The 21,961-nt window shown below is 35.8% G+C and overlaps 2 protein-coding genes across 8 annotated transcripts; one reads left to right on the top strand and one right to left on the bottom strand.

Annotated features, from left to right (window-relative positions):
* The first annotated feature begins 19 nt into the window (after positions 1 to 19).
* LOC128214687 (protein SREK1IP1-like) lies at positions 20 to 2,907 on the top strand. Its single transcript, XM_052921307.1, has 5 exons — positions 20 to 148; positions 331 to 396; positions 898 to 1,032; positions 1,499 to 1,550; positions 2,252 to 2,907. The coding sequence occupies exons 1-5, from the start codon at positions 130 to 132 to the stop codon at positions 2,583 to 2,585; spliced, it is 606 nt and encodes a 201-aa protein (XP_052777267.1). The 5' UTR covers positions 20 to 129; the 3' UTR covers positions 2,586 to 2,907.
* Positions 2,908 to 10,497: 7,590 nt separating this feature from the next.
* On the bottom strand, positions 10,498 to 21,607 carry LOC128213250 (uncharacterized). 7 transcript variants are annotated; one of them, XM_052918824.1, is made up of 2 exons: positions 21,401 to 21,607; positions 10,498 to 12,629 (listed from the first exon to the last, which is right to left on the bottom strand). In XM_052918824.1, the coding sequence occupies exon 2, from the start codon at positions 12,365 to 12,367 to the stop codon at positions 10,880 to 10,882; it is 1,488 nt and encodes a 495-aa protein (XP_052774784.1). In that variant the 5' UTR covers positions 12,368 to 12,629; positions 21,401 to 21,607; the 3' UTR covers positions 10,498 to 10,879. The 7 variants fall into 7 exon arrangements, with proteins under 7 accessions (XP_052774784.1, XP_052774785.1, XP_052774783.1 ...); XM_052918825.1 differs by lacking the exon at positions 21,401 to 21,607 and adding an exon at positions 19,552 to 19,811; XM_052918823.1 differs by lacking the exon at positions 21,401 to 21,607 and adding an exon at positions 16,237 to 16,410 and having other exon boundaries at positions 10,498 to 12,642.
* Positions 21,608 to 21,961: the final 354 nt, after the last annotated feature.

Genomic DNA, 21,961 nt, shown 5'->3' with positions numbered 1-21,961 from the left:
TTAGAGAAGTAAACTTGTATGAAAATTTGAGAAAATATGCTTTAAAGATATAAAGATATTTTTTATGTTTATGGATTATACACGAACATTCAGGGGAGATAAGTTAGAATTTCGACAAAAGATTGTGTGATGGAAAGCTCTGTTCAAGGTAGGTTTTATAGCGAACACGGTATCATAAACGCATGTCAATTAAATTTCATAGTTCAATGTGTATAAAAGTTGCATTTAATGTAATTAAATCAGTATGAATAATATTTATTACATTCAGATTGGATGTTTTGGATAATACAACTGTCTCATAAATACATATAGACAAGTATTTTTTTTCAGGTTTACCAGGGTTTGCAAAGAAAGCCAGTGAAGGCTTTAAGGCTGCATGCAAGAAGTGTGGATATGGTAAAACTTTATTACATCATGCAGAATTGAAATGTGTGGTATTTAAAAATAAACCATTGGAAAAAATATTCGCCTGAAGCTTGCACAGACTACCAATGCCTCTAGTCCAAATACATTTAGTTGTACGTTGAAAGGTTTCATTTATTTATTTAGAATCCCTAAATTATATTTAACTGTTTAAATTAAAATTATTATAAGAATCCCAGTTTCACTTCTAGTTTGGACTAGCACTCTTTTTTACCGCGACAACAGTCCAAAGTTCTAGAACCCAGTGTTCTCAAAAAGAACCGGCTGCCAGCCAAAATCGATGGTTTGAAGGGCATTTGGGCCGGTTCAAATCTGGAAAAATAAATGAATTTTATGTAGAATAAGTAGTAGCTGTTCGATTACTTTACTGTTTGAGATGGTGTAACAGAATCTTATTAAGAAACCTTCTGATTCAAGTCAGAACCGTGCCTACAAAGTTTTCATGTTAAATTTTCCACTTTCTTATCATTGTAGCGGGTCACCTGACATTCCAGTGCCGGAACTTTGTTCGCGCTGACCCTGGCAAGGATGTGGTCCTGGACGTGAGTTCAACTAGCTCGGACACCAGTGAAGAAGAGTTTGTCTCTCCCCTGGTCAAGCTCAGAAATGGTAGGCTTCCTCTGGGATCAGTACTGATTTGTACATTCAGTGCCTTGTCACCAGGATCATTGTAGTAATTTCAAGAAGGTTTTTCCATCTCTTGGTATTAACTTATTGTAATAGATTGCACAAATTGCTATGTGCATATGATAAGGCTTGAGCCCACAACCACTTGCTCTGCAGGTGGACACTAATGCTTTGCTATAAAAGCATAGTTCTAAAGCAAGACAGTTTATGCTGCAATATACATATTTAACACCCGGTTATATAAGGAAAATATCATAGGCTTCAGTTTAGCTTGGTCTCAAAAAACCCCTAACTGTACTGTAGGTGAAAAGTTCATCCAATCAATAAGAACCTTTTTGCCTGTTATTCGAAGCTATCAGTTTGTTGTAAACAATTTATTTTGATTGGAGAATGTAGTGATTCATAACATTTACAAAATCATGTATAAGAATATTAATGACTATTTCAGAAGAAGACAAAGAAAAGACAAAGAAAGAACGAAAGAAAAAGAAACACAAAAGGTAACACAACCTTTGAACTTCTTTCGCTTTCAAAGAATTATTTACTGAGGTTTGTTATTTTAGAAATGGATATCAACTTTGTATTCATTTCTTACTCTACTGGCCAAAGACCAGAAGTGCTTATGCGATGACGCGGTGTTCTGTCATCCGTGCATTCGTGCCTCCTTGCGTATTTAAACAATTGCTAATGAATGCGATACAGTCTTCAGTGTTTATTGGATCTTGATCAATCTATACAGTACTTAGATATCCATGGTTACTTTCCAAAACCAGCCAGATCTGCCTGCATGACATGATTATTGCCCTTAAAGTGCTGCAGTATTTTCTAAGGGAGACAACTTTGAACGGAGAGTTGTTTATTATTATGGAAGGTTTTTTTCACTTTGCCCGAAAACAAAGTTTCTTATGGAGAAAACTTTGTACAAAGAATTGAATATTATTGTAGTACTTGCCCTCTGTATGCCAGTAGAGTATAGGCCCTTGTGTTTTTTTATCCTTTGGAATCTTCAGTTATACTAAAATACTCTTTGTTAAAAGGTTTTTCAATATTAATTTAGTCTTCTTTTTGTAGTCTTTGGAAAACAAAAGTGTACAAGGTACTCTCTCTGGTTTATATATCTATAAGTTTATAACATGTAAGTTTTTTAATTGAATTTATGAAGACCTATTTCTACTAGAATTTCAAATATTAATATTTTTAGGGAAAGGTCAAGGTCACCATTGAGCCACAAGAAGAAAAAGAAAAGAAAGCACAAGCACAAATCATCGCAGGACTCAGATAGTGAAATCAGTGACTCCGAGGAATCATCAATAGATAGTGATGATGAAAGTTCCCACAAAAAGAAGCGATCTCATAAAAAGAAGAAAAGCAAACATCGAAAACGGAGTGTGAGTGAGAGTTTCTCGGATGAAAGCGAAGAGGAGAGGGAGCAAAGACGGAAAAAAAGGAAAAAGAAGGAGAAGAAAAAGAGGAAGAAAAAGCATCGGCATCGCAACAGAAGTAGCGAGGATTCTGAATCTGATAGCTCGGACTGAAAAACACAACATCACAACAGGAGTAGTAGTGACGACACTGTGGTTAATAGCCAGGACCGAGATTGTGTTAATGTGTTATTCCTGCAAGTGAACAGTGATTGTTCAAGACCTATCTTCGAGCGGTGAATTTGCAAGTGTGGGTTGTATTGGTTGTTTGCGTGGTTTGTAACTATTCAGTTGTTTCACTGATGCAGTAACTTTTCCTCAGGGAATATGAATAAACAAATCCTTCAGTTTACTCTTTATTGAAGTAAACAAATCCTTTTGTTTGAAAAATATCAGGGCTATTCCAGTAAAACATTCCAGTAAAACATATTTTGGACCCCCCCCCCCCCCCCCCCCCCCCCCGGGGTTATATATTTAAATGGAATAGCTCAACATGTTAATCAAAAGTGAAGTTATCAGCATGATAATTTGGAATTTAAACTAGCGGCATGATATTCTAAAACAGTAACAATTTTCTTTTCTATATTAGTACTTTGTAAAAGAATTTAGGTCAAACTGTCAATAAAGAGTAAACTAAAGCATTTATTTAGTTACTGTTAAAAAACACTCCTAAATAGCTTGAGAAAGAAATAATGATATATATTAAAATGATTCAAGATTCTTTTGCTAGATTTTGCTGGATTGTTTTATATGCGACTTGGGTATACATTTAAATATTTAATTACTGGGCTTGTCCATGAAGATTTCTGTGTATAAGTGTATGTGTTCATTAATTGATGAGGACTATATCTGAATATCTGGATAAATAAAATGTATGATGACTGAAGTGTTGATTTTGAATGCTTGTAAACTACATGTGAACAACTTCATATATAAACTTCTAAACCAAGACGGAAAGAAGAAATAAGAATACTGAATACTAACGCAGGGCAAGGGCACTGATGAAGGTCAAGTACTTGTCATAAAGAGTGTGCAGTATTTCAAACATCTTGAACCATTTGTGTGAAATCCAAATACACGTTGCCAAGGTGATCTGCACAGTGAGGCAATTTGCACAGAAACGTAAGGTTCCCCCTTAAAGGTCAATGTCAAGGCCACACACAATTGTCAAAGTAATTGTATTTAGCATGAGACACAGGGTCTCAAATAAATATTATACTTGAATAAATGTTATTTCCAGAATTTCTGACAAGTCAATTAGTTATGCTAAATTTCTTTTCATTTAACTTTTGTTATCATACTGATATAATATTGCAAGATCATGATCGTCCCAAACACATTATATTGATATGGGCGCTCATTAGTAAAGCAAACATCAATTATACGTAATTTTTTACTGAGACGGTATTAAATATATTCTTTACATTGTCAAATATTTGTGCAACAAATTAACAATATTATACTTCAGTTTGACAGCTATTCATTAATGTATCATACCATGCCCTCATTCCTTTTTTTCATGTAATGATCAGACCATTGAGTGTAAATTTGGAAAGTTAAATATCTCATCGCAAACATGATTAACTCACAGTTCGAAAAGTTTAAAGTGGTTTTAGCGCAATAAAATACGTTTCATTCAAATGTGGAAGCTATTGAGAGTTTGTAAAGATATCTCATGTTTACACAATGGGCATAAATGGTTGATATTTATAATTTACAAGTTGTAATTACTTGAAAGTTGAAATGAATGTGTGTACATCTTTGGATGTATGTTAACCCCCCACATGTGAATCGCTGGCATGTGTAATTTATGAAGCCTTTCATCTGGAGTCTGTTTCACAACCAATGATTCTGAACGGATCAATTTCATGGAAAACTTTTGATTGACGGAAGCCATTCACTACTTCATTTAATCGCAGACCTATAAGATTGCTTTATTGGTCCGTGATTTAATCCAGACTGATTTTCATGTAGAATGAGTAAGCATCTTACTTTAATGCATATTTAAGTTTAAATTTATTTATTTTACAACGATTGTGAAAAAAGTTATTACAACATTATATGAATCACTCTCGTTGGCATGATATTTACGTGATAGTGTGTTTTTTGTTGTTGGGGGAACCAAAGAACCCAAAGCAAACCCACTTGTCCGGCTTGTTGACCATAAACCGAACTCACATGCGTCCAGGAATCAAACACGGACCATTTAGCTGAGACGCGAGTGTGCTAACCACTGCGCCTTACCGGACAACTGGTTGAATACATATGAACGATATCGATCGTAAGATATTTGTTAACTATATCTCTACCATGTTGGTACGATATCAGTTGTGATCGGGGGTCATCCGTCCTATGTCATCCGTCCTATGTCATCCGTCCTATGTCGTCCGTCCTATGTCGTCCGTCCTATGTCATCCGTCCTATGTCATCCGTCCTATGTCGTCCGTCCTATGTCGTCCGTCCTATGTCATCCGTCCTATGTCATCCGTCCTATGTCGTCCGTCCTATGTCGTCCGTCCTATGTCATCCGTCCTATGTCGTCCGTCCTATGTCGTCCGTCCTATGTCGTCCGTCCTATGTCATCCGTCCTATGTCATCCGTCCTATGTCATCCGTCCTATGTCATCCGTCCTATGTCGTCCGTCCTATGTCGTCCGTCCTATGTCATCCGTCCTATGTCATCCGTCCTATGTCATCCGTCCTATGTCGTGAACGTTTTTCACCTAGTCTTCATGACACTTGGTGTGAATGTTTGTCTCTATGTGATTAAGGTCGTGTTCGGTTATTGGTCATTCCCGATAAAAAGTAGGTTACCAGGAGCTATTTAATAAAATTCTTATTATTATTAATGATTCCATTCAGCCCATTAGCCAGTTATTTCCATAGTCCAATCAATCGGGTCAATGTTTGTATATGTATGTCAATGATAGAATACAATTTAACGAACAAATGGTCACATCATTGCGGCATACAATTTATAATATTCTCTTACACAATTCCACTTGTCACACGCACATTCACGCTGGTACATAATTATAGGGGTCAATAAGACCGCGGGGCCAAAGGGGTAAGTCCGCACATATTCATTTTAAGCCCAAAAGCAAGAAAAATGGTGCTTGAAATCTAAGTTATGATAAAATATGAGTCTTATGTAATATAAATGAATTTACATATAATTTATAATCTTTTTCACCAAACAATTTGTCAAAACTCGATAAGAAAGTTGATAAATTTGGATTTTTGTCTCCCTTTTTGGCTGTTTTCATGAGCTTGATAACAAAAGTCATGAACATGGCCACATATGCATACAACAAAAAAATAACGCAGAGAAACTAAGGCAACGCGTGAACGCTGGTGAAGGATGTGGCGATTACAAACACATTGTTTACGTCATTGTAGAAAGAGAATATAATACTATTTGTCTTTGCTATTCTATTTAACATATATTTCATTCACCGCAATGGCTTTTTGGGGGAAATTAGCGCGATCAAAAATAAGACTTCGTGAACTTACTCCAATCTCTGGAGGCTGGTATTTCATCTGGCGTTACATATATCTTATTAATCAATTTAATTAATTTCATTTCTCAGAAATATCTCGATTACGACCGTTCATATTCCACGTATGGACACTCACAATTAGTTCTTACATTTGTCAAAAGATAAGGACATTTGATGACAGGAAAATCGATGTCTGAACAGAAATGAGTGGAGTTATAAATCGCAGTCTGAAGAAAGCCTTCCACTGCTTCTCCAGAAATGGAACGTTGTTAAGTTTTTGTTGATACGTTCCGAAATTACCAGGAAAATGGTTGGGATACTTATTGCCAAAGCCTTAGCGGCTTTTGAATGAACAATTGGTCTTGACGCTTAATATATTAGATCATTTTTATAATCTTATACGCTTAACTAAAATTCTTATTTAGTTAGCCAATTTCATTTACTGATAAGCCTTGGGCCACAGTTACTTCATAGTTTGTTTGGCACTACCCGACCCGAGGAGTGGGTAGGAATATATAAGAGGGTCGTTTATAATGAGATGGCCGTATATAAAAGAGGGCCGTTGACGAGAGGGCCTTATGAGCGGGGCCGTATAGGAGACGGCCGTTGATGAGAGGGCCGTATAAGCGAGGGTCGTATATGAGACGCCCGTTGATGAGAGGGCCGTATGAGCGAGGGCCGTATAGGAGACTGCCGTTGATGAGAGGGCCGTATGAGCGAGGGCCGTATATGAGACGGCCGTTGATGAGAGGGCCCTATGAGCTAGGGCCGTATAGAAGACAACCGCATGGGAGAGGGCTGTGTAGGAGTCAGCCGCATGGGAGAGGGCGGTATAGGAGACAGCCGCATGGGAGAGGGCGGTATAGGAGACAGCGGCAAGGGAGACTGCCGTATAGGAGACAGCCGCATGGGAGACGGCCGTTTAGGAGACAGCCGCATGGGAGACGGCCGTATAGGAGACAGCCGCATGGGAGAGGGCCGTATAGGAGACAGCCGCATGGGAGAGGGCCGTATAGGAGACAGCTGCATGGGAGAGGGCCGTATAGGAGACAGCCGCATGGGAGAGGGCCGTATAGGAGACAGCCGCATGGGAGACGGCCGTATAGGAGACAGCCGCATGGGAGACGGCCGTTTAGGAGACAGCCGCATGGGAGACGGTCGTATATTAAAGGGCCGTATAGAAGATGGCCGTTACTCGTGTTGGCAAAACTCGTGGTCCAATCCCATTGCATGTTTAATTTCGTTATGTTTGTTTCAAATATTTTGTTAAACTTTGCATTGATATTCTAATTGTTATCTTTGTTTTCATCATTAAATCAGGTATATAGTTGTATTTTTTCACACTACGAAAAAAGAATATTTAGATGGGGAAAACCCATGGAGAAGCTAAAAAATATCAGTGAGTCGCGGGTATTTTTATGAGTCAATCGGGTAAGTCCCGTTATTAAATGATGTGGTTTTTACCTCTCTTTTGAGTTTATAAAGGTCTGCCCCCGCCTTATAATGGCTACATTATGGCTGACCTCGTCAAATCCTCCAGTGGAAGGCGAAAGGGGAAATTTACCCTCACCGATTGGTTAGGTATATACGCCATAGAAATAATCCATAGCAATAATCTATAATAAAGCCAAACTGTTGTGAGATTCACAAGGTGGTTCCACGGCGGTGACAATTTGACAAGCTGCTCTTTCTAGGACCACACCACTGGTCACCGCCGAGGCTCCATCGGATGCCGACTTTATCATTAATTCGTCTTCCTAGAAACTCCCGTGCACCTTTCGCGGCGTGCACGCGTCAGCGGATCGAAGAGGATTTAATGATGGTCTTGTATTGGAACTCGCTTTTAGTACATTTGTATTCCATGATTTATATTTAGCACATGGGAATACATTTGAATGCCCAAAGTTGCCTGGGCAATTATCTCTGTGGGTATGACAGACGGGGTATTGGGAAGGATTTGTGGCCATTGATTCTCACTTTTTTATCCTAATCCCCCTTATTAGAAAACACTTAACATACTCCATGCAGCAGGTGCATTGGCTTAATGACATGCAGGCACTTATGTGTACCTTGTAAAATATTAAAACCGGTGTGTTCGGAGGCTTATGTCTTTGCGACAGGAGCTTAGTACAACTCAATTTATTTCAAACGCAAGTTGTACAGAGACTTCCGTTTATATTACCTGTCTGTCATTTAATATGTTGTTTGTGTAACCAAAGGTGACTTAAATGCAATTTGAAGATATTTTTAACTCTTCACAGCTTGTACGCATATGTTCAAAGGTAATCTTAGACTCTTACACTTCCTCAAACTTTAGGGTTACAAGGCGGATTCGCATCCTGTGGCCACCACCAAAGAGCGACGCTGGACCCGTCATGGGGCCTTACTCGATCCTCTTGACCCCTCCGTGTAAATTTCAGGGAAATCGGCTTTCAGCCATTCTCAGCCCTATGTAATTCAGGGATTGTGAACTATCTGAGCAAGTTTGGGAAGGCTAGTTCAACAATTCCTTGATATTTTGTTTGAATTCTCATTTAAATATCGGACACTATTCAATCTTTGTCAGTGGTTATCTGTCAAAACTTTTATCACGACGTTAAGTCGCATTTATATTAATATTGGATTTTTCAGATCACTTAAAATGATTAAATTATTTAGATATCTTAAGAGGATTTTAAGACGACATTTCAGATAAGCTTACTCTTTCTTATGTCATGTTCAATGGGCTTTCTTCCCGCACATACTTATCGCTTAATGGAATCAGAAAGCATTTAAGGTATTTCTCCTATCACTTAACTATTATTTTCACAATCGGAACACCTCGGCCGTTATTCCACTTATCTCGAATTTTGCCGGAGATGGCCGAGTTGTTACGAGTGTTATTACTTATCCATAATTTTCACAATCGGAACACCTCGGCCATTATCAAACATAATTATCTATCTCGAAGCTTGCCGGAGATGGCTGAGTTGTTACGAGCGTTATCACTTAGCTATTATTTTCACAATCGGAACACCTCGGCCAGTATCCAACAGAATTATCTATCTCAAAGCTTGCCGGATTTGGCCGAGTTGTTACGAGTGTTATCACTTAGCCATCATTTTCACAATCGGAACCCTTCGTCTATAATCCAACAGAATTATCTATCTCGAAGCTTGCCGGAGATTGCCGAGTTGTTACGAGTGTTTTCACTTAGCCATTAATTTCACAATCGGAACTACTCGGCCATTATTCCACATACTTATCTATCTCGAAGCTTATCGGAGATGGCCGAGTTATTACGATTGTTATTTTCATTGTCATGTTGACTGTTTTGCTTATTTAAAAAAGTTGACAATTGAAGTGACTTGTGTATAAAATATAATGGTATTTTCAGTACTTAAGGCCGGTATAAGCTACCCTTGTTCGTCGTGAATTAATGATTACATTTTCATGCATAAGTTTAACCTAATATATATATGCTTGTAGAGAATAAAACGTAGAGAAAAAAATGTGTAATATGTATTATACATATTATTTGGTCATTATTTTTCGCTGTTAAAGTTGCACATCTCACAGATTGAACGTTTTGACAACATTTCTATTTTTTGTCTTGGAACGAACCAATTTTTGCGGAAATCCATGGACAACAGTTATAATTATAAGACTGCTGACAAAAAAATAGATCGCAGATTTTTGTCTTTAAGTTCAAATGTTTTATGCATTTTTTTCTTAAAACCGTTAGTATTGGTTTAAGCCATAAAACATTAATTTTCGAACAGAAATATGAAAATCTGCGAATTGATCTTTTGTCAGCAATATTTTAACATTGGTTTGCAGATATTAACGCAAAAATTGCTCTTTCCAAGACACATAAAATAAAAAAAGTTGTAAAAATGGTATATCTGTGAGAGTGCAGTTTTAAAAAGGACTAGACACCCGTTGATACAATTGCAAGTAAAAAAGAAAATTGTAAAAAAAATACATAACATTGACTTTGTTGTGTACATCGCAATGTATCTTACTAATTGATATATCACATCGCTTACGACTCGTGCATCTTTCGTAGAGTTTGTGATTTTTTTTCTAAATCGAAATTTACAGGTTGTCTACCAAGTAAATCCTAGTAAGTTTAAAAATAGCCACGGTATATTTATCTGAACTCATAAACAGATATGATTTCAAATAGAAAACAATATGCGCTATTTTAACGTTGACACTTTGATAAGACAGCAGCACGATGGTTGAGTTATTCTTTTAATTATGTACAATGATGTTTTATCGGCCTATTGCTAGCCCGCATTGACGATTCTAGTATTGTTTTGAGGAAATACTGTATTTGCCGATTTTTGAGCTGGTGTCTAGCCCCTTTAAATGCTTAATAAACATTTTAATCCATTTAATGTCGGGCTAACAAGCATTTCAAATGAAATCATTTCATGTAGGGCTATCGAGAATTCTAATTTCATAATAGGGAGAATACCTACCCACAATATGGGAGTTAAATATTTTTGACAACTAAGCATGAATTACATTTTATTTCTGAGTTTTATTAGAACCATGAACGTTATTCATCTTTCACGATTAAGATAAACCATTTACCAAATAATAACAATGACTCAAATGTTCCTTCTACAAAACTGATTAGTAAACTATGTAAAAATATGATACGGGGCCTCTGCACATATGACCAAAAATAAGTACAACTTCTACTCTTATCAGTTCATGAGTTTCTAACGTACGTATACTAAATGCTTGTATTCATAAATCTGTAACGAAAGCGTACCTATGGCTATTTACGTCAAAATAATCATGACGTCACTCATTTATAACAAATAACAATTGACGTCAAAATGTAAACGAATTGACGTCATTCAGTCATAACATGTACGTCTGAACGTAAAAATCTGTAGAAAAAAACTAAATAATGTCACTCATTTATAACACGTAACGAGTCATCAACATTTGTTGCCGCCCCTTTATGGGTCGTCGTTCGGCTTTGACGTCCGCCCTCTTTGCCCGTTTTTGATATTTTTCCGTCCGCCTGACGTTTTGACGATGCTGAGCTATTTATAGACTCACTGCTGGATTCTAGCGAGCCATCAACGGAACCCATCTTTCCGCCGTGGCCGGTGACCTGTGAGTTTTTACGTGTGTTTGTTTTTGACTGCTGGCCATGTTGGCGGGTTTTGCCAGCACTTAGACTTTCATCTGTTTTTTCTTTCGAGGCAGCGGCGCTCTTGGCTCGAGATTTACGTCCTTTTTCGTCATCATTGATCGCGTGCTCTGACGTCGCCGGCGTTATCGGTTTATCTAAGGGCGGAAGTGACGCGTTTTCCGTATCCTCAGAAACGACGCTGTCCCGGTACGAAGGCGTACACTGAAACTCATACTTCATGTAGAGCGTTCTTAATTCTGTGCGCCAATTGTTCCGAGGGTGAAATGAACCACTTTCCACGTCAGAACGCCTTACAAATGCAGATTTAGCCCTTCCCGAACGTTTACTAGTAGTGTCCGTATGTACGTCATTGTGGTACGTAGCGTCTATGGGCGATATTTGAAACAAGTATTCTGGATTGTTACGCAAGTCACTAGTACTTGCACACCGTATAAGCTGTTTGTTATTCTTCTCATTCGGCATAATGCTTTCTTGCGGCTCTCGCACTCGGCGCGTCCGTCGGGTCCGCGTGACAATGCTGTAAATCGTAGGGGAGCGACGGAAGCTGGAAATGTCACTGCTGGATAAAAGGCTGGATTTTGAGCTGTGGTGCGACACCACAGACAATCGCGGACGACTAGGCGACTTCTGGAGACTCCTTTGAGACGCCCTGTCGTCAGCTTGTTCCAAGCCGTTCATGTCTAGCGGAGTGTTGGCTTCAATATGCGTCATATCCGCTAAAACCTCTGTATTCTCCAGAATCCTTGCACATCGACGCTTGTTTAGACGATGCGCCTCCTGTAACGCCGTAAAGCCGTCGTTGTTCGCCTTATCGAACGGAATACGGTATTTCACATACGCCTGCGCAATCAGCTTTGTGACTACAGGATTTCCGGCACGCACAGCATAATGAAGGGCCGTGTTGCCAAGCTTGTCCGCTTCTTTTAAGTTAAAGTCTATTGCTTTTAGGTACACACGGACCAGCTCGACCCGGTCATATATCACAGCAAAATGAAATGCATTCAGTCCGTATTTGTCCCGGTAGTACAGCGTCGCCCCGTTCTCTATCAGCAGCCGACACAGCCCCACTCCCCAATTCTCCGGTTCAATGAACGCGCACAACATGAGCGCCGTACGCCTTTCCTCGTCTTTCTGATCCAGATCAGTCCCTGACTCGACCAAGAAGCGCACCTGCTGAAAGTAACCATTTTTGATGATGTCAAGGAGACCCATGGGCACGTGATTCCGGGGATTCTTCATGGCGGCGGCCGTGGTAATTGGCGGTTGTTCTGCGTAGGCGAGGGAACGGTTGTACTGACTATCTGAGCTTAGCAATTGTCCTTTCCTGACGTAGTGAGACTTGCGGAAGACCTGGTCAGGCGTTTTTACGGTAGAACCGACAGTCCAAGGCTGGCGATTACCCTGCCCGGGCGGGGCTAAGCTTGTACCAGAAGTCTTGCGATCTCAGCTCGGTTTGGTTGAGGTGGGCAGCCATTGATTACTGCTTCTCCCCAGCATTGTACTGAAATAATACACTGTGCATTTTTTTATAAATAATTACCATATAATAACAATAAATCACCATATTGACAGTCCTTTGAGCAGCTTTCTTGTACTGAAGTTAAACATTTCTTCCCATGATGAACATTTTAACTATTATATTTTAAGTCTAAAGATATTTTGTTAGAACCTACAGGTTTTTCGGCTATGGCCATTTGTACAGTTCGTGATCTTTCTTATTTATTTATAAAAAATGTGTATTTAAAACGATTTACCCTGGAAAATAAGCATACATGTATTGTATTTCTTGATACACCCTTTTATGAGAAAAACTGAAAACGTTCCTATTTCTAACATTGCAATATCTCTAAAAATGATATACACCAATTTTATGTATCTGGTCTTTTTGATATTAACTCCATCTAGACCATGCTATCAAAGTAAACGTTAATGAAAAAAAGTACAATGTAAAAATGTACTACACATGGGGACAAACTGTCACGGACACTACAGCGTCACGGACACTACATTAATGATTTGCACCAGCATTGTGACTTAACCAGGAAGAGAAAGATCTCAACATTTGAGTAATATAATTATTCCAAGAATTTCTTTAAAACCATAAATAATTGTTAATTATGAATTGGTTGATAGTGTTACATAACATTAGGCAAAAAATGCGTAACGGACACGACAACTTTCAGCGATTTTTAAACAAGATCGATAATTTAAAATTATTTTAATTGTGTATACCCACACTATTTGTATTTTTCTTTGCACAACATTTTATATGTTTAGTTAAAGGCGACCTTTTATTAAATATGGCGACTTGTATATTATACTTGATCTTAAAGAATTAATACATAATCAACAAAATAGAAAATATATAACGAACCTAGGCCTCTACTTAATGCCTTGTATTATCTAAACAACTCCAGTGATAATCTCATTTTATATATCATTTTAAAGTTAAATTAAATTCCAACATATATTTTTTTTTATTTCGACATGTCTACGGTTATTGATTGACATGTATTTTTGTATTTTTATTTTGGTCTATAATTTAAACCGAATTTAACAATTAGTAAACAGACGCATGTACAAGTTGAAAGACAATCAACTTCTCAAAATACTGTAGAAATAGCGCATGCATGTATGTTATTATTCATAATTAAATGAACATATATAAAGGACACTGTTCATTCAGGCAATAAATCTGTATATATGAAAACTATGTACATTTAAAAGAATGAAAAGACACAAAAGAAGGTATTGAGTATATTGGACTTTCTTAAATGCATTGCAAACCTTGAAAAACTATGATTTGAAACGACATAATTGGAAAATATGAACGAAATTAATAGATAACGAATAGTATAATTACTGATCAACACAATACAAGCATGAATGTCGGCCCTATTACCGCACTGGAGATTTTTGAAAGACAGGGTATCATGTTTTCACTATCGCATTATAATGACATTTTTTAAGTCGACTAAAGGTCAGTTAACGCAAAAGAAAAATGCATAATCATTAAAATTTAAATGGCACTGTCCAAGATTTCTGCTAGCATAACTACTTATCTGAATAAATTCTTATTATGGATTGACATATTTAATAGGATTATTATTAAAATCGAAGGATCATGTTAGAAATCTTAATTTTGTATGAACACCGTAAGTGTTGAAATCAATAGAATGGAGGCCGAGGATTTTATTCGCCCGGAGTACGAGATACGAGATAGATAATACTGTTTGATTAAGATTAAGATATTGTGTTGATTTTCTACATGAAGTAGCTGGTATTGCACCGCGCAAAGAGTATAAAATGTCGGTTGAAACAAATACATGATTGTGTACATAAGTCGTTCGTTATATTGCCTGACACCTTCATTTCTGACAGTGTTTAGGCTTCAAGACGTAGACATCAAGAACACACCCTCTATCCCTCCTACCGAAAAACAACAAACACATAAACATAACTATTATGATACAATGTTGATTAATAAATCTACTTCATCCACAATCAGTGATATAGAATGTTTAATAGAAGGGTTCAACCCAACAGCCGTTCTGTCCTATTCGATTGATGATGTGTTTTTTTAAAGTGACACTCTTATTCAAAATCAATACATACACATGTATAACAAACATACATTTTGACTGATAAACCGTTTACTTACTAAATAATGCATTTATGAAAAATATTAATTACCGATAACAAGATTGTACCCATGATTTAATAGCTGAAAGTGCAAACATATTAAATGATTGGAGAATGCTAAAATCTTTATTGTGGTCTACTATAGTCACATAAGGTAGAAATACCGTGTTTTATGCTCATTTCATTCAAATTAAACTCGGTATTCTTTTTAAGAACTATTTTTTTCGACATTGCATTATCTTTTTTTGAATATCAAAACAACATTATTAATTGCGGTAAATATTATTTGGTAGTTAGAGTGCATCTTTAAAGATAACAATAGCTGAACTCTCTTTGACACATTTATTCTTATTTCAAAAGAAAACCATCAATGTTATCAACATTTTACATTAAATTTTACCTTACTTATTGTGGAATTATTAAAATGCTAACCAAAACCTATTAACTTTATCTCAAATTTCTTAATCAATAATTACGTATACCGTTTTCAGTTGAAAAGAAGAAATATTATACGGATAGTTTTACATAATTTTAAAATAGAGTTACTCATTTGTAAAACGAAATAAGAAACTACATACTGTGCTTATTTTACATGTTGTCTGTCTGTCGGTATTCCTTACATCTTCACATTACCATCCTGATTCAAGTTTTTGAAAAAGTTCACATTTCATTGATATTTATGATCTTAATTACTATCAATATTGGAAAACTTGACTAATACACGGTTAGTTTAACCCATGTATGTTCCGATACTAATCTTGTTTTCTTAATTAGCCTCTATTTTCAATATTGACATGAAAGTTTCAATGGAACCTATTTCACATCGATTTTCACCTTGGTAATAATATAACTCCTGATAAATACAAACTACAAACAACGTTGACACGACAATTTCTCATGCGTCCTTAAGATCTTATATAAATGAACTCGAATATAGATATAAAAACACATTAATTTGACGTTAAGGCCGATAACACTTGATAGTGAATTTCACAAATTGTTTAAAAGTACATATTAGCCCATGCTATCTTTTTGAAGTGTTCAATGAATGTGGATTAAAACGAAGTACAAGTTTGATCAAGTTATTAGTTTAATAGTTTGAAAATTAAAACTTGAAATATAGTTAATGAATGTTCTTTGAAAAAGAACATAAAAATGTTTTAAAAAAGAACGTTTTATATATCAAATTTGTGGTATGAAACAAAAACGATTTTGATATTAGCAGTTGAAGCATCATTAATAAAACAAATAAAACAAAACATATACACAAAATAAATATGCAAAGTAATTACCTGCTTAAAATATAAAAATAATTTTAAATACCCAAGATATATGCCCTTATTATAAGGTGTTATTAACACTGTAAAGAAACTGTAGCATCAAGCCGAAACTGTTCTGATATAAGCAACATAACCATCATTCATACCCCTCCCCCTACTATATATAATAAATATGAAAATATTTACCTACTAATAAATATTTAAATGAATCCCTCCAATATCCAAGATCTATGTCCATAGAATAGCCCGTACACTGTATACAAGTAGAATTGCCAGTTGCTAACATATAAAGACCTCAACAATTTCTTTGACATAACGCATAGCCCAGCTTGTTTGCTTTAAGCTACTTACTTTCTTACATTGGATCTTTTATACCTTCGATTGGCTTATAACCGATCCGTTGTGCATATTTGTATACAGGGGCATTTATACAGCCTTTATTCTCTTTCATTTGATCCGGTTATGCGGTCGAAGAATAATAAAAGATCAATGAAAGATAACAGTTAAAGATAGGTCGAAGAAATTGGTTATGATGGCATAAACTTTAAATGTATTCTATGTTTTTGATTATGATGGCATAAACTTTGATGGCATACACTTTATGTATTCCAGGTTTTGGGTTATGATGGCATTTACTTTGATGACATAAACTTTAAATGTATTCTATGTTTTTGGTTATGATGGCATAAACTTTGATGGCATAAACTTTGAAGGCATAAACTTTCAATGTATTCTATGTTTTTGGTTATGATGGCATTAACTTTGATGGCATAAACTTTAAATGTATTCTATGTTTTTGGTTATGATGGCATAAACTTTGATGGCATAAACTTTAAATATATTCCAGACTTTTGGTTATGATGGCATTAACTTTGATGGCATAAAATTTGAATGTATTCCAGGTTTTTGGTTATGATGGCATAAACTTTGATGGCATAAACATTGATGGCATACATTTTAAATGTATCCCAGGTTTTTGGTTATGATGGCATAGACTTTAAATGTATTCAAGGTGTTTGGTTATGTTGGCATAAACTTTGATGGCATAAACTTTAAATGTATTCCAGGTTTTTGATTATGATGGCATAAACTTTGATGACATAAACTTTGATTGCACAAACTTTAAATGTATTCCGGGTTTTTGGTTATGGTGGCATAGACTTTAAATGTGTTCCAGGTTTTTGGTTATGATAGCATAAACTTTAAATGAATTCAAGAGTTTTGGTTTTGATGGCATAAGCTGTAAATGCATTCCAGATATTTGGTTATGATGGCATAAACTTTAAATGAGTTCCAGGTTTTTGGTTATGATGGCATAGACTTTAAATGAATTCCAGATAATTGGTTATGATGGCATAGACTTTAAATGAAGTCCAGATAATTGGTTATGATGGCATAAACTTTAAATGAATTCCAGATAATTGGTTATGATGGCATAAACTTTAAATGAATTCCAGATTTTTGGTTATGATGGCATAAACTGTAAATGTATTCCAGATATTTGGTTATGATGGCATATTCTTTAAATGTATTCCAGGTTTATGGTTATGATGGCATCAACTTTAAATGTATTCCAGGTTTATGGTTATGATGGCATAAACTTTTAATGTGTTCCAGGTTTTGGTTATGATGGCATAAACTTAAAATGAATTCAAGATTTTTGGTTATGATGGCATAAACTGTAAATGCATTCCAGATATTTGGTTATGATGGCAAAGACTTTAAATGTGTTCTAGGTTTTTGGTCATGATGGCATAAACTTTAAATGTGTTCCAGGTTTTTGGTTATGATGGCATAAACTTTAAATGAATTCCAGGTATTTGGTTATGATGGCATATATTTTAAATTTATTCCAGATATTTCGTTATGATGGCATAAACTTTAAATGAATTCAAGAGTTCTGGTTATGATGGCATAAACTGTAAATGCATTCCAGATATTTGGTTATGATGGCATAAACTTTAAATGTATTCCAGGTTTTTGGTAATATGGCATAAACTTGAAATGTGTTCCAGGTTTTTGGTTTTGATGGCATGAACTTTAAATGTTTTTCATGGGATAAACTTTAAATGTGTTCCAGGTTTTTGGTTATGATGGCATAAACTTGAAATGTGTTCTAGGTTTTTGGTTATGATGGCATAAACTTTAAATGAGTTCCAGGTTTTTGGTTATGATGGCATAAACATAAAATGTGTTGCAGGTTTTTGGTTTGGTGGCGAAAAACTTTAAATGTCATATCTTTTTAATACCATTATTGTATCTTCTGTAAATACCTAAAATGATGGTGAAATAACAGACAATTATTTCTTTACTATTTGACGTCAAAAAGACACACTTTGTAAGTTTAAAGTTTTAAGTTTTATTGGCAATATCGGCAATACAAAAGCCTTTGGTCATGATAAACAGTATCATAAAACATATCAAATGAGATTTACACAAAATACAAAGGTTTTAACAGTATAACCAACAATTTGATATGACCTTATACAAAATATGCTTAAAGGTATTAAACTAAGAAGAAGCTGCATCAATGGAGAAAGAACGCCTTAATATAGCAGTGTATATGAATAGCCAAACGTATTTAACAGTATTATTATTATGACAAACTTTGTATATCAGTCCCTTTCGTTGTCGCTCGCTTGGAATTTGTTTAATTTGTTATACATGGACTATAAAAATACATGCAACGTGCTCATTTTACTTATGTAAGTTTCTTAATACTTTTAACTGCATGGAAGACAGAACGAGACTGACAGAATGTTTGGTTTGTTGAAACCAACGAATGGGAAAAAGGGATACTGTTCAAGTGACACTCGTATTTAATATAAATACATACACATGTTTAACAAACATAAACATTGAGTGATAAACCTTTAACTATCTCCAATGCATTTTAGAACATATCAATAACTGACATCACAACATTTAGGTTAAAAATTCTAATATGTTATTTTAAGTTACTATTGAAGCCTATATCACTTATGTTCATTTCTCTAATACCGTATTTGGCGAGTTTATGAGACGATCAAAACGGCAGAAACTCATATAAGCCGACTTTGGTCGATAATGGGCGAGTTTTGACATACAGCCGAACTTCGTTGGCTCGAACTCCCAGGGAACGGCGTTATATACATCAAGCCTCAGAAAATTCGAGCCAACTTATCTTCAGTTAAATGAAATAATTGGTCCTTTACATCCAGTTTGAGCCAACGAGGAATTCGAGCCAACGAGGAATTCGAGCCAACGAGGAATTCGAGCCAAGCGAATTCGAGCTAACGGGGTTCGACTGTGTATTGTTGGCAAATGTTAAATATTAGTACAACGATTATCCTGGTATCGCGTCAACTACGTAATAGATGATTAATACAATTCAATAATCATGATTATACGCGATGAGAGTCCTAGTATTTACAACCTGTTTGAATGAATAAACATGGAAATTTGATTACTTGAAATGTTGTTTTAAATCGGTTTTAAAGTCATAATAAAAAATACACTTACTGTGAACATGCGTGTGAACGTATAAACGAACTAAATCCAGGTTTCCCTACCAGTTCTAAAAGATAAATATATGACACAGTCGCCACTGTCGCCTCTAAATGTCAATAGGCCAGGACTATTTAAACGAAAATAACAAGCCCTTCATGACACAATAGACTCTTTAACTTCTCGACCATTCACCAAAGTTTTCCTTCAATAGAATATTGAATATTTCTTTTAGTACTCCGGATCCTAGCTTATAATGACGATTCGATTAAGGCTTCAGAAACGGAAATAGCAAAAATCGCTGTGGTAAAATCGTCAGATACTCACGGTATTCGTATAATTTATATTGGTATTTAATTCGCTCAATTATGTGACTTGGTTTGTTATTAATGATATGATCTACATCATATGCGATGTTTGACATCCGATCCCAGCTGTGATAAACATTATTTGTGAATGATTTGTGTGCTTCATAATAGAGCTAATTCCATTTATACTTGTAAGCATATATCGTCACCTGATTCCATCTGATTCCACTCGAGTTCATTCAAATACGTCATCTTTGAAAGAGTTAAATTTCAAATTTAATATTGAACTGATATTGAACTGATTGTATTGACAATTGAAAATGGAATAAACATGCATCCGAAACTCAAATAAATTATTTTAAGATGTCAAGTTGTTCAGGAAATGATTTAAAACACTCTTAACGTGCTGGTTTGAAACACTGAAGAGTTGTTTGAGCTTAACGAATCGTTATAAAAGGCAATGACGTGTTTTTGTTAGTTTTATGACATTCATGAACATTCCTATTGCACCGAAGCAGATGTCTTAAGCAACGACAAATAAATTATTCCTTGACTTATGTTTTTAACTTTTTAGCCAACCGTATGTGAAACTTATTCAAACAAGAGGGGCCTTCTAGGCATTGGGTCGCTCACACTTGCTATCGTCATTTCAAAGTCAAGGTCTTCGATTTCTCGGTCGGACTTAAAACATTTTCTACCTTAAGTAATTTTAAGTTAAAGTCGAACCTCGTTGATTCGAACTCCGAGGGACGGGCGAAAATACATCCAGCCTCAGAAAATTCGAGCCAAGCGGGAATGCTTACCTTCTGAATCAGTATAATGAAATCGTTCATTTACATTCAGTTCGAGCCAACGAGGAATTCGAGCCAAGCGAATTCGAGCCAACGGGTCTCGGCTGTGTATTTTTGTCAAGTGTTAAGTATTAGTTCTGCGATTGTCCCGAAGCAGATGTCTAAAGCAACGACAAATAAATTATTCATTGACTTATGTTTTTAACTTTTTAGCCAACCGTATGTGAAACTTATTTAAACAAGAGGGGCCTTCTAGGCATTGGGTCGCCCACCTGAGAAATTAGCCCCTTGCTAGCGCCATTTTAATGTCAAAGTCTTCGAATTCTGGGTCGGTCTTAAGTCATTTCCTACATTAAGTCATTTTAAGTTACAGTCGAACCTCGTTTGCTCGAAATCCAAGGGAACGGTGTAAAATACATCGAGCTTCAGAAAATTCGTGTCAAGCGGGAATGCTTACCTTCAGTATAATGAATTCGGTTCTTTACATACAGCTTGAGCCAATGATGAATTCGAGCCAAGCGAATGCGAGCCAACGGGGTTCGACTGTGTATTGTTGTCAAGTGTTAAGTATTAGTACTACTATTGTCCCGGTATCGCGTCAAATACGTAATAGATGATTTATGAAATTAAATAATATTATACGCGATGAGAGTCCTACTATTTACATTCTGTTTGAATGAAAACCATGGAAATTTGATCAAGGGTTGATTATATTAAATGTTGTTTTTAAATCGGTTTTAAAATCATAATAAAAAATACACTTACTGTAATCATAAGTGTGAAAGTTTAAACGAATTAAATCCAGGTTTCCAAAACAGTTCTAGAAGATAAATATATGACACAATCGCCGCTGACGCCTCTAAATGTAAATAGGCCAGGACTATTTACACGAAAATAATAAGTCCTTCATGACACAATATACTCTTTAACTTCTCGACCATTCACCAAAGTTTCCCTTCAATAGAATATTGAATATTTCTTTTAGTACTCCGGATCCTAGCTTATAATGACGATTCGATTAAGGAAGGGTTCAGAAACGGAAATAGCAAAACTCGCTGTGGTAAAATCGTCAGATACTGTATCGTATTATTTATATTGGTATTTAATTCGCTCAATTATGTGACTTGGTTTGTTATTAATGATATGATCTACATCATGTGCGATGTTTTACATCCGATCCCAGCTGTGATAAACATTATTTGTAAATGATTTTTGTGCTTCATAATAGAGCTAATTCCATTTATACTTGTAAGCAAATATCGTCACCTGATTCCATCTGATTCCACTCGAGTTCATTCAAATACGTCATCTTTGAAAGAGTTAAAT

This window comes from Mya arenaria, chromosome 13, assembly GCF_026914265.1.
Source record: "Mya arenaria isolate MELC-2E11 chromosome 13, ASM2691426v1".
Taxonomy (NCBI): domain Eukaryota; kingdom Metazoa; phylum Mollusca; class Bivalvia; order Myida; family Myidae; genus Mya; species Mya arenaria.
The sequence above is the reverse complement of the archived record's forward strand: the minus strand, read 5'-3'. Positions and strand labels throughout refer to the sequence as shown.